This window comes from Oncorhynchus masou, unplaced genomic scaffold (genome assembly GCF_036934945.1).
Source record: "Oncorhynchus masou masou isolate Uvic2021 unplaced genomic scaffold, UVic_Omas_1.1 unplaced_scaffold_1554, whole genome shotgun sequence".
In the NCBI taxonomy this organism is placed as follows: domain Eukaryota; kingdom Metazoa; phylum Chordata; class Actinopteri; order Salmoniformes; family Salmonidae; genus Oncorhynchus; species Oncorhynchus masou.
In genome coordinates, this window is record NW_027005592.1 from 100169 (window position 1) to 113934 (window position 13766).

At 48.1% G+C, this 13766-nt stretch overlaps 1 protein-coding gene across 2 annotated transcripts; it reads right to left on the reverse strand.

Annotated features, from left to right (window-relative positions):
• Positions 1-231: 231 nt before the first annotated feature.
• On the reverse strand, positions 232-13204 carry LOC135531210 (inactive ADP-ribosyltransferase arh2-like). Of its 2 annotated transcripts, XR_010453971.1 has the most exons (8): positions 12757-13204; positions 4995-5159; positions 4620-4745; positions 3307-3447; positions 3043-3170; positions 1425-1557; positions 957-1230; positions 232-819 (listed from the first exon to the last, which is right to left on the reverse strand). XR_010453971.1 is itself a non-coding variant. In XM_064959331.1 (7 exons), the coding sequence occupies exons 1-7, from the start codon at positions 12968-12970 to the stop codon at positions 1061-1063; spliced, it is 1077 nt and encodes a 358-aa protein (XP_064815403.1). In that variant the 5' UTR covers positions 12971-13204; the 3' UTR covers positions 232-1060. The 2 variants fall into 2 exon arrangements, 1 of the variants encoding a protein (XP_064815403.1); XM_064959331.1 differs by having other exon boundaries at positions 232-1230.
• Between the last annotated feature and the right edge of the window lie 562 nt (positions 13205-13766).

Consider the following 13766-nt stretch of genomic DNA (forward strand, 5'->3'; position numbering starts at 1 on the left):
GTCCCAATTATCTCTCCTTCCTCCCAGAGTGTGCACTTGTTCACTTCCCTTCACTGATTTGAAAGGAAATGACTGGTATAAGAAATATGGTGGACAGAATATGGTGGTGGAGTGCACACTTCAGCAGAAAGGAGATATTATTGGGACACGTCACCGGTGTTAGTTAGGATTGACCTCTGACCTCTACAGCATTATAAAGACAGTAGCAAAGAGAGACGCGGACCTCAGAGGTAATATATAGATATCCACTTTAATCTGGTAATAACACGATTATTATCATGACACTCGTGGTGAATCCACAGCAGACAATAATAAACCAAAACATGAGACGAGTGCAAATAACAGACTAAGAGTGGATCCCAAATAGCACTACCTTTGACCTGGGCACATAGGGTTTGGGTCAAAAGTAGTGCACTATATAGGGAACATATACAATATGGGGGGGGGGGGGGGGACAGACTAATAACAAGCCTGTAAGTTTAAATCACATTTACACAGGACCGTCTTCTTTGTCTCCAATCACATGTTTTAAACCCAGGACTGGTGTGTGTCCAGTAGGTAGGGATGTTAGTTGATCCACGTTCATCTATAGATGAGAACACCTGGGGCCTCTGGAATCTATGGAATTGTTACATCACAGATCCGGTTTCAGAGTTCCAATTCTGATTCTGGTTCAGTTCCACATGAATGACAAAACCCTTTATGGAACAGGAAAGGAACTATTCCAGAGACCCCAGCAGGGGGAGAGAGACAGAGAGGAGGGTACAGGCCGGGCTCGGGGGGCTGTAGTGCTGTGGGATAGGTAGGTAGCAGAGGAGGCTGGTAGGAGGAGATATAGAAGGACAGGCTCATTGTAATGGCTGGAATGGAATAAATGGAACAGTATCAAGCATATGTATTCCCCTTCATCCATTACAATGAGCCGTCTTCCTGTAGCTCCTCCCACCAGCCTCCACTTGGTAGGTAGGTAGGTGAGCAGCCAGTAGCCAGCCATGGTGGAGTCATTCATGTGTAGTTCCTATGTCGGCCAGAAGAGGGCGGTGTGGGCAGGGTGGTGGTGTTACTTCTCTGTGCTCCTCTCTGCGGAGGCTGCCTTGTACAGTTCGGCTCCGAGCTCCTCCAGCCGCGTGCGTCGGTCCAAATCCCGGTGCAGCCCTTCAGGGACCTGGGACAGGCCGAACAGGAGACCGTACAGACAGCCTGCTATCAGCCCAGTGGCACTGCTCTCCCCTGGGGGACACAATGACTTGGTCAGAGAAGATACTAATGGCAAGGACACACAACATACAACACACACACACAAATAAATATACAAACACAACAAGAACACACACACACACTTACCTACACAACTCTTATATAAACTACTTACACAGACAACAAACCAATGCACACACACACACACACACACACACACAGCCCACCTCCGTGGAACATGGCGCGGCGGCAGAGCTGGGTCCAGTCGGAGCCTGAGGCCAGGAGAGCATCGTAGGCTATCATGGGAGCATCATGACCCCTCCGTCCAGCCCGGCCCTCTGAGCTCCAGCGCTTATACACCTGCAGAGAGGAGAACACACCTGAGTTAAATACTTCTACACCTGTAGAGAGGAGAACACACCTGAGTTAAATACTTCTACACCTGTAGAGAGGAGAACACACCTGAGTTAAATACTTCTACACCTGTAGAGAGGAGAACACACCTGAGTTAAATACTTCTACACCTGTAGAGAGGAGAACACACCTGAGTTAAATACTTCTACACCTGTAGAGAGGAGAACACACCTGAGTTAAATACTTCTACACCTGTAGAGAGGAGAACACACCTGAGTTAAATACTTCTACACCTGTAGAGAGGAGAACACACCTGAGTTAAATACTTCTACACCTGTAGAGAGGAGAACACACCTGAGTTAAATACTTCTACACCTGTAGAGAGGAGAACACACCTGAGTTAAATACTTCTACACCAGTAGAGAGGAGAACACACCTGAGTTAAATACTTCTACACCTGTAGAGAGGAGAACACACCTGAGTTAAATACTTCTACACCTGTAGAGAGGAGAACACACCTGAGTTAAATACTTCTACACCTGCAGAGAGGACAACACACCTGAGTTAAATACTTCTACACCTGTAGAGAGGAGAACACACCTGAGTTAAATACTTCTACACCTGTAGAGAGGAGAACACACCTGAGTTAAATACTTCTACACCTGTAGAGAGGAGAACACACCTGAGTTAAATACTTCTACACCTGTAGAGAGGAGAACACACCTGAGTTAAATACTTCTACACCTGTAGAGAGGAGAACACACCTGAGTTAAATACTTCTACACCTGTAGAGAGGAGAACACACCTGAGTTAAATACTTCTACACCTGCAGAGAGGACAACACACCTGAGTTAAATACTTCTACACCTGCAGAGAGGAGAACACACCTGAGTTAAATACTTCTACACCTGTAGAGAGGAGAACACACCTGAGTTAAATACTTCTACACCTGTAGAGAGGAGAACACACCTGAGTTAAATACTTCTACACCTGTAGAGAGGAGAACACACCTGAGTTAAATACTTCTACACCTGCAGAGAGGACAACACACCTGAGTTAAATACTTCTACACCTGCAGAGAGGAGAACACACCTGAGTTAAATACTTCTACACCTGTAGAGAGGAGAACACACCTGAGTTAAATACTTCTACACCTGTAGAGAGGAGAACACACCTGAGTTAAATACTTCTACACCTGTAGAGAGGAGAACACACCTGAGTTAAATACTTCTACACCTGTAGAGAGGAGAACACACCTGAGTTAAATACTTCTACACCTGTAGAGAGGAGAACACACCTGAGTTAAATACTTCTACACCTGTAGAGAGGAGAACACACCTGAGTTAAATACTTCTACACCTGTAGAGAGGAGAACACACCTGAGTTAAATACTTCTACACCTGCAGAGAGTAGAACACACCTGAGTTAAATACATCTGTTAAATATCTTTACATATCCAGTTTGCCAGGTAGAATGGAACCAATGAATGACCTTGTCTGTCTCCTCAGCGTTGTAGGTGTCAGGAAACAGGGGCTTGTTCTGCCCCTCCTCCTCCACGCCTCTCTCCTCCAGGTAGAACTGCCACTTAGCCTCGAAGTAGAACCACTTCTCCTGGTACTCTGCAGTGGACACAACATACACCACCATTTAATCACACACACACAGTCTATTTTTCACACACACACACACACACACACACACACACACACACACACACACACACACACACACACACACACACACACACACACACACCTGCCATGTGGCGTATGGTCTTCTTACAGTACTCCTCGGCCTTGGGGATGACCTTCATGAGGTCGCGACCCCAGGTCACCAGCGGTTTGCCCTGCACCGCGTACGATGCAAACAGAGCCGTGGTCAGAGAGCCCAGGAAACCTGTTGGAATCAGACAGGTCACTATTATGTCATTATAGATGGTAATACCAGGTAAACCCGGGGAACCTGTTCCCAGACCTGTTGGAATCAGACAGGTCACTATTATGTCATGATAGATGGTAATACCAGGTAAACCCAGTGAACCTGTTCCCAGACCTGTTGGAATCAGACAGGTCACTATTATGTCATTATAGATGGTAATACCAGGTAAACCCAGTGAACCTGTTCCCAGACCTGTTGGAATCAGACAGGTCACTATTATGTCATTATAGATGGTAATACCAGGTAAACCCAGTGAACCTGCTCCCAGACCTGTTGCTGTTGTCTTGCCTATAGGAGTTGGTAAGACACTAACCTCGTCCCCAGGCTAATCACTAGAGCAAGACAGCACAAACAGATGTGGGACCAGGCTAGTTAAATAGCAGGCTATACTATAATGTCTAGCCCATGGTACCTGTAGGGTGGTTGTGGGTCATGGTACCTGTAGGGTGGTTGTGGGTCATGGTACCTGTAGGGTGGTTGTGGGTCATGGTATATGGTACCTGTAGGGTGGTTGTGGGTCATGGTATATGGTACCTGTAGGGTGGTTGTGGGTCATGGTACCTGTAGGGTGGTTGTGGGTCATGGTACCTGTAGGGTGGTTGTGGGTCATGGTACCTGTAGGGTGGTTGTGGGTCATGGTACCTGTAGGGTGGTTGTGGGTCATGGTACCTGTAGGGTGGTTGTGGGTCATGGTACCTGTAGGGTGGTTGTGGGTCATGGTACCTGTAGGGTGATTCTGGGTCATGGTGTATGGTACCTGTAGGGTGGTTGTGGGTCATGGTGTATGGTACCTGTAGGGTGGTTGTGGGTCATGGTGTATGGTACCTGTAGGGTGGTTGTGGGTCATGGTACCTGTAGGGTGGTTGTGGGTCATGGTGTATGGTACCTGTAGGGTGGTTGTGGGTCATGGTACCTGTAGGGTGGTTGTGGGTCATGGTACCTGTAGGGTGGTTGTGGGTCATGGTATATGGTACCTGTAGGGTGGTTGTGGGTCATGGTGTATGGTACCTGTAGGGTGGTTGTGGGTCATGGTACCTGTAGGGTGGTTGTGGGTCATGGTACCTGTAGGGTGGTCGTGGGTCATGGTATATGGTACCTGTAGGGTGGTTGTGGGTCATGGTGTATGGTACCTGTAGGGTGGTTGTGGGTCATGCGCCCCATCTCAATGCTGACCTCCACTAGGTTGTCTAGCCTCTCAGGCTGCCAGTACTTCATCCCCACACACATGGCCTTGGTGGCTGCTCCAAACCCAGAACCTGGAGAGAACCCGTCAGAACAATGACCACATGGAGAGAACCCACCAGAACAACGACCACATGGAGAGAACCCGTCAGAACAATGACCACATGGAGAGAACCCACCAGAACATTGACCACATGGAGAGAACCCATCAGAACAATGACCACATGGTGAGACAAAGAGAGAGACTGCACATGTGCAGGTTGAACTGAACCCTACTAAACCATGTCACCATCAGACCTCACACATCTGTTGTGACCTCTGACCTTTCTCATTGAAGGGCGTGTGCCAGGCAAGCAGGAAGTTGTTGGGTTTGAGGTGAGCACATCCCTCCACGGTGGCTGGTTCAGGGGGGCGACCCTGGAGAGACGCCATGGCCTCAACATACACCCTGACCAGCTCCCTGTAGAGGTCCTCCAAACACCAGTAGTCTGGAACAACACAGAACACATCACCGTTTACACACAGCGTAGTTAACACACCACGGTTTACACACAGCGTAGTTAACACACCACCGTTTACACACAGCGTAGTTAACACACCACCATTTACACACAGCGTAGTTAACACACCACCGTTTACACACAGCGTAGTTAACGCACCACAGTTAACACACCACTGTTTACACACAGCGTAGTTAACACACCACAGTTTACACACAGCGTAGTTAACGCACCACCGTTTACACACAGCGTAGTTAACCCCCACAATTAACGCACCACAGTTAACACACCACAGTTTACACACAGCGTAGTTAACACACCACCATTTACACACAGCGTAGTTAACTCACCACAGTTTACACACAGTGTAGTTTACACACCACAGTTAACACACCACAGTTTACACACAGTGTAGGTAACGCACCACCATATACACACAGCGTAGTTAACGCACCACAGTTTACACACAGCGTAGTTAACACACAGCGTAGTTAACGCACCACAGTTTACACACAGCGTAGTTAACACACAGCGTAGTTAACACACCACAGTTTACACACAGCGTAGTTTACACACAGCGTAGTTTACACACAGCGTAGTTTACACACAGCGTAGTTAACACACCACCGTTTACACACCAGTTTACACACAGCGTAGTTAACACACAGCGTAGTTAACACACCACAGTTTACACACAGCGTAGTTAACGCACCACAGTTTACACACAGCGTAGTTAACGCACCACAGTTTACACACAGCGTAGTTAACACACAGCGTAGTTAACACACCACCGTTTACACACAGCGTAGTTAACACACCACAGTTTACACAACAACACAGTAAACAACTGCAAATTGATCAGTCTGGAAGCTTGTCATTAAATACACTCGCAAAGGGCCAACTATGCTGCACACTGTGAAAAGTTAACATACATACATTCTCTCCGCCTCTCCCTCTCTCACACACACACACACACACACACACACACACACACACACACACACACACACACACACACACACACACACACACACACACACACACACACACACACACACACACACACACACACACACACACACACACAGAGTGGTTGGGAGTCAGACACTGTCTGTCCGTGGGGGCTGTGGCATGTTTGACGTACCAGCCAGATGAGAGTCTATGTTTAGATGTTCAGCCTGCTGTGCTTAGATTATACCATGTGATCTGCTGGGGGGGGGGGGGGGCTCCACACGTGTGAGTCATGGGTTTGTGCATATCCTTTTGTGTGTGTCATTTGTGTGGTGTGTGTGTGTGTGTCATTGTCACCTCTGATTCAGGAGCAGAGGGCTTTGGGCTCAGGGACTCAGGATACACACCCAGGACAGGGAGGAACCAGACAGGTGTCAGGGAGAGAGGGGTGGGCCCAGACGGGTGTCAGGGAGAGAGGGGTGGGCCCAGACGGGTGTCAGGGAGAGAGGGGTGGGCCCAGACGGGTGTCAGGGAGAGAGGGGTGGGCCCAGACGGGTGTCAGGGAGAGAGGGGTGGGCTGTTCCAGTCAGTGTGAGAGTAAAGAAGAGGAGTGGTGGAGTATTTCTGGTGTCAAAGTATCTGAATGAAAATCATTCCTTCCATCTTCTCATCCTAGTTTACCAGACAAGACAAGCGGTGTGAATACCCTTCACTACACCGTCTACCTCCAAAATAGAACCCTATTCTCTATACCGTCTACCTCCTAAATAGAACCCTATTCTGTACACTGTCTACCTCCTAAATAGAACCCTATTCTGTACACCGTCTACCTCCTAAATAGAACCCTATTCTCTACACTGTCTACCTCTTAAATAGAACCATATTCTCTACACTGTCTACCTCCTAAATAGAACCCTATTCTGTACACTGTCTACCTCTTAAATAGAACCCTATTCTCTACACTGTCTACCTCCTAAATAGAACCCTATTCTGTACACGTCTACCTCTTAAATAGAACCCTATTCTCTACACCGTCTACCTCTTAAATAGAACCCTATTCTCTACACCGTCTACCTCTTAAATAGAACCCTATTCTCTACACCGTCTACCTCTTAAATAGAACCCTATTCTCTACACTGTCTACCTCTTAAATAGAACCCTATTCTCTACACCGTCTACCTCTTAAATAGAACCCTATTCTCTACACCGTCTACCTCTTAAATAGAACCCTATTCTCTACACTGTCTACCTCCTAAATAGAACCCTATTCTGTACACTGTCTACCTCTTAAATAGAACCCTATTCTCTACACTGTCTACCTCCTAAATAGAACCCTATTCTGTACACGTCTACCTCTTAAATAGAACCCTATTCTCTACACCGTCTACCTCTTAAATAGAACCCTATTCTGTACACTGTCTACCTCTTAAATAGAACCCTATTCTCTACACTGTCTACCTCCTAAATAGAACCCTATTCTGTACACTGTCTACCTCTTAAATAGAACCCTATTCTCTACACCGTCTACCTCTTAAATAGAACCCTATTCTCTACACTGTCTACCTCCTAAATAGAACCCTATTCTGTACACTGTCTACCTCTTAAATAGAACCCTATTCTCTACACTGTCTACCTCCTAAATAGAACCCTATTCTGTACACGTCTACCTCTTAAATAGAACCCTATTCTCTACACCGTCTACCTCTTAAATAGAACCCTATTCTCTACACTGTCTACCTCTTAAATAGAACCCTATTCTCTACACTGTCTACCTCCTAAATAGAACCCTATTCTGTACACTGTCTACCTCTTAAATAGAACCCTATTCTCTACACTGTCTACCTCCTAAATAGAACCCTATTCTGTACACGTCTACCTCTTAAATAGAACCCTATTCTCTACACCGTCTACCTCTTAAATAGAACCCTATTCTGTACACTGTCTACCTCTTAAATAGAACCCTATTCTCTACACTGTCTACCTCTTAAATAGAACCCTATTCTGTACACTGTCTACCTCTTAAATAGAACCCTATTCTCTACACCGTCTACCTCCTAAATAGAACCCTATTCTGTACACTGTCTACCTCCTAAATAGAAACCAATTCTGTACACCGTCTACCTCCTAAATAGAAACCAATTCTGTACACCGTCTACCTCCTAAATATAACCCTATTCTGTACACTGTCTACCTCCTAAATAGAACCCAATTCACTACACTGTCTACCTCCTAAATAGAACCCTATTCTGTACACTGTCTACCTCCTAAATATAACCCTATTCTGTACACTGTCTACCTCCTAAATAGAACCCAATTCACTACACTGTCTACCTCCTAAATAGAACCCTATTCTCTACACCGTCTACCTCCTAAATAGAACCCTATTCACTGCACCGTCTACCTCCTAAATAGAACCCTATTCTCTACACTGTCTACCTCTTAAATAGAACCCTATTCTCTACACTGTCTACCTTCTAAATATAACCCTATTCTCTACCTCCTAAATAGAACCCTATTCTCTACCTCCTAAATAGAACCCTATTCTCTACACTGTCTGGCTCCTAAATGGCACCCTCTATTATAGTGCATTACTTCTGACCAGGGCCCATGTGGCTCGGGTCAAACGTAGTGCACCATGTGGAATAGGCCCCAGTCAGAAATAGTGGACTATGGGAAAAGGGTGCCAGTTGGAACAGAACCTGTGTTTAGAACCAGTTGCCTGCAATCTAACCGGTCATGTCTTGATGTACCATCTCTGAAGCCCGTTCCCCTTGTTCCAGGACAATTGTTCCTATCCGTCTCTTTTTCATGGTCCTTCGAGCCGGATAGGGTTTGTGTACATCCCTACTTTATCAAGGAGGGGTTTGATGTTGTGTACCTGTTGCTGTTTGACCTATGCTTAGTTACACATCCGGTTTGATCTTCACAAAGCATCTCAAAGGGCACTGGTCTAGGACCATTTCTCCATGTTAGGTCAGAATGAATAAGATTACATGGACAGATAACATCCTTCTCTGGGATGCTTTAAAAATACATGCCCAGAATCACTGTTCTCGTGATACGTAGGCCGGCCTTAGCTGTAATAGAGGCCTATACTTGCGTGGGCCAAGAGATACATTGACAGCCCCCTCTTCTCTCTGTCCCCTGTGGTATATGGATCAGGGACAGTGTGTATTAAGCGTTTCAGAGTAGGAGTGCTGATCTAGGATCATTTCCTATCTGTCCATTCATTATAATCTAACAAGAAACATGGATACCACATCAGTACTCCTACTCTCAGATGTTTAGTGAATATGGATCCAGATCAGAGTTTATAACCTAGGCCTTTCCCTGCGTGGGCCTAGACTAGATAAACTGAATTCTGCCTCCCCTCTCCCCTCCTCTCCCATCACCCTCCTCCTCCCCCTCTCCCACCTCATCTCCCCCCTCTCCTCTCCTCCCTCATCCTCTCCCCCTTCCTCTCCTCCCTCCTGTCTTCCTCTCCCTCTCCCCCTCCTCCTCTCCCTCCTCCCCTCCCCCCTCACCTCTCCCCCACCTCCTCCTCTCCTCCCTCTCCCCCCCCTCCTCCCTCCTCCCTCATCTCCCCCTCCTCCTCTCCTCCCTCATCCTCTCCCCCTCCCTCTCCCCCTCCTCCTCTCCCCTCCCTCCCTCCCCTCCCCCTCACCTCTCCCCACCTCCTCCTCTCCCTCTCTCATCTCCCCCTCTCCTCCCTCCTCCTGTCCTCCTCTTCTCCTCATCTCCCTCCTCCCCTCCCCCTCACCTCTCCCCTCCTCCTCCCCCTCCCCCTCTCCTCTCACCTCCTCCCTCCCTCTCCCCTCCCCCCCTCCTCCTCCCACCTCCTCCTCTCCTCTCTATGATCTGTGCTATAGATCAGATCTGTATTGTTTGCTTCCAGCCCGTCAGTGATTCATGGTGGTTTTCTGGCCCGACTTGGAGAGAGTCCCAAATTACACCCTATTCCTTATATAGTGCACTACATTTAACCAGAGTCTTATGGAGTGTGAGCCTGGTCTAAAGTAGTGCACTACATAGGGAATAGGGAGCCATTTGGGACACCTCCCAGGCTGGGTTGTTGGAATGCAGCTAAGCAGTAGGCTTATCCGTAAGGCTGTCATCTCTCTACAGGAGCACTGCTGGCTTTGAACACCATCCACCGGCCAAATACCATACAGGATCACCAAGGGGGAGAGCGACTGTGATGAGACCTGGTCCCTCTATTGTTCTGCTCTGCCCGAGGACAGGCTCATGTTCTCCTCCCTAGTTCTATTTTGGACTTATCTGATCTGGCAGCTCCACACGTCCAGGCCAGCGGTTGCTAGGCGACGTGTGTGTTGTCCCGTCAGGCTGTCCACCTATAGAACTCCAGCCTGGTCCCAGATCTGTTCCTGTTGTCTTGCTAACTCCCAGTTGTGTAAAGTACTTCAAGTAAAAAAATACTTGAAAGTACTACTTAAGTAGCCTGTACTTTAATTTACTATTTATATTTTTGACAACTTTTACTTCACTTACATTCCTAAAGTAAATTATTTACTTTTTACGCCTTACATTTTGAATGTTTATCATGACAGAAAAATTGTCTAATTCACACACATCCCTACTGCCTCTGATATTTCAGCAAATACATTTATTTTTGAAACTGAAGTATATTTAAAACCAAATACTTTTATACTTTTACTCAAGTAGTATTTTACTGGGTGACTTTCATTTTTACTTGAGTCATTTTCTATTAAGGCATCTTTACTTTTACTCAAGTGTGACAGTTGGGTTCTTTTCCCTCCACTATGAACTCCTCTGGTCTTGCTAATTCCATTGCCATGACCATAGGAGTTGTCAAGACAGCACAAACAGATCTGGGGACCAGGCTAGCCTCCTCTGATGAAGAGATGAAGAGTAGATGTGATGACCTGTGAAGGTGTTGGGGATTACGGCCTGCGATGAGTCATTTCTGACTGCTATAGGGATTATGGTGTCGGCCAGGCATTGTCCGGAAGAAATATGTCCCATTGAGTGATTAGGAGTTTCCACAGACTGCTATTCTCGTCTCTCTGTAAAAGCAGACTGGACAGGTGTGTGTGTGTGTGAGATGGAGGAGATAGGAGGTTTAGGTGGGCGAGGAGAGCAAGATGGAGGAGACAGGAGGTTTAGGTGTGTGTGTGTGTGAGAGATGGAGGAGACAGGAGGTTTAGGTGTGTGTGTGTGTGTGAGATGGAGGAGACAGGAGGTTTAGGTGGGCGAGGAGAGTAAGATAGAGGAGACAGGAGGTTTTGGTGTGTGTGTGTGTGTGAGATGGAGGAGACAGGAGGTTTAGGTGGGTGTGTGTGTGAGATGGAGGAGACAGGAGGTTTAGGTGTATGTGTGTGTGAGATGGAGGAGACAGGAGGTTTAGGTGGGCGAGGAGAGTAAGATGGAGGAGACAGGAGGTTTCAGGTGGGTGTGTGTGTGTGAGATGGAGGAGACAGGAGGTTTAGGTGTGTGTGTGTGTGAGATGGAGGAGACAGGAGGTTTAGGTGTGTGTGTGTGTGAGATGGAGGAGACAGGAGGTTTAGGTGTGTGTGTGTGTGAGATGGAGGAGACAGGAGGTTTAGGGTGTGTGTGTGTGAGATGGAAGAGACAGGAGGTTTAGGTGTGTGTGTGTGTGAGATGGAGGAGACAGGAGGTTTAGGTGTGTGTGTGTGTGTGAGATGGAGGAGACAGGAGGTTTAGGTGTGTGTGTGTGAGATGGAGGAGACAGGAAGTTTAGGAGTGTGTGTGTGTGAGATGGAGGAGACAGGAAGTTTAGGAGTGTGTGTGTGTGAGATGGAGGAGACAGGAGGTTTAGGTGTGTGTGTGTGTGAGATGGAGGAGACAGGAAGTTTAGGTGTGTGTGTGTGTGAGATGGAGGAGACAGGAAGTTTAGGTGTGTGTGAGATGGAGGAGACAGGAGGTTTAGGTGGGCGAGGAGAGTAAGTGAGTGAATGTGTCTGTGTGAATGAGAGAAACACCAAACTACTGGTGCTCTCACTATCTCTGAGAGCTCCACAATGCATGGCAATCATTCTACTGCTATTCTATTTTAGTTCCCTTTACTAGGCTTACACTGTATCATAGAAGGTCATGAAGTGATAATATTGTTGGAACCAATGAGGAAGTACTGTATACTATACATCCCTTCTCGCATGGTCAACTAGCACCAACCCTCCATGTCCCCTAACCCTCCAGGTCCCCTAACCCTCCATGTCCCCTAACCCTCCATGTCCCCTAACCCTCCATGTCCCCTAACCCTCCATGTCCCCTAACCCTCCATGTCCCCTAACCCTCCATGTCCCCTAACCCTCCAGGTCCCCTAACCCTCCATGTCCCCTAACCCTCCATGTCCCCCTAACCCTCCAGGTCCCCCTAACCCTCCAGGTCCCCTAACCCTCCATGTCCCCCTAACCCTCCATGTCCCCTAACCCTCCAGGTCCCCTAACCCTCCAGGTCCCCTAACCCTCCATGTCCCTTAACCCTCCATGTCCCCTAACCCGTCCCTTAACCCTCCATGTCCCCTAACCCTCCATGTCCCCTAACCCTCCAGGACCCCTAACCCTCTATGTTCCCTAACCCCCATCTACCCATCCACCCTCCTCTAACCTCCGTGGGTATGTCCCGTCCTCACCTGTGATGAGGGCCTCAGCGGTGGTCATGTGCATCAGGGCTCCGTCGCTGAGGGGCCAGTTGTCAGGGTCCAGTTTCAGAGCCCCAAGGCCCCCCAGAGAGGCCAGCTCTTCCTGGATCTGTGTCCCAGAGGGGCAGCTCTCCCAGCGGCCCTTACGGTAGCCCAGCGCGTCCCCCACCCCCGCTAGGACCATCCCAGCCTGGAACTTCTCCATGAGGGTTAGGGCTCAGATGCCCACCAACCCAGACCAAAACAAAGGATGGGCTGTAATGTAGGTTTCAATAGGAAGACCGACTGACTGACGCAGCTAGAGGACACAGGCTCTAGGTAGACAGTCTCTCTACGGGTTATAGAGGACACAGGCTCTCTACGGGTTATAGAGGACACAGGCTCCAGGTAGACAGTCTCTCTACGGGTTATAGAGGACACAGGCTCCAGGTAGACAGTCTCTCTACGGGTTATAGAGGACACAGGCTCCAGATAGACAGTCTCTCTACGGGTTATAGAGGACACAGGCTCTAGGTAGACAGTCTCTCTACGGGTTATAGAGGACACAGGCTCCAGGTAGACAGTCTCTCTACGGGTTATAGAGGACACAGGCTCTAGGTAGACAGTCTCTCTACGGGTTATAGAGGACACAGGCTCCAGGTAGACAGTCTCTCTACGGGTTATAGAGGACACAGGCTCCAGGTAGACAGTCTCTCTACGGGTTATAGAGGACACAGGCTCCAGGTAGACAGTCTCTCTATGGGTTATAGAGGACACAGGCTCCAGGTAGACAGTCTCTACGGGTTATAGAGGACACAGGCTCCAGGTAGACAGTCTCTCTACGGGTTATAGAGGACACAGGCTCTAGGTAGACAGTCTCTCTACGGGTTATAGAGGACACAGGCTCTAGGTAGACAGTCTCTCTACGGGTTATAGAGGACACAGGCTCCAGGTAGACAGTCTCTCTATGGGTTATAGAGGACACAGGCTCCAGGTAGACAGTCTCTCTACGGGTTATAGAG

Excerpts from the sequence above, each read along its gene's own strand:
- LOC135531210 (XM_064959331.1), bottom strand. The coding sequence starts at position 12,970 with ATGGAGAAGTTCCAGGCTGGGATGGTCCTAGCGGGGGTGGGGGACGCG. Across the intron at positions 4,746-4,994 it reads CACGCCCTTCAATGAGAAAG|GTTCTGGGTTTGGAGCAGCC; the intron begins GTCAGAGGTCAC and ends GGTTCTCTCCAG. Across the intron at positions 3,171-3,306 it reads GACCATACGCCACATGGCAG|AGTACCAGGAGAAGTGGTTC; the intron begins GTGTGTGTGTGT and ends TGTCCACTGCAG.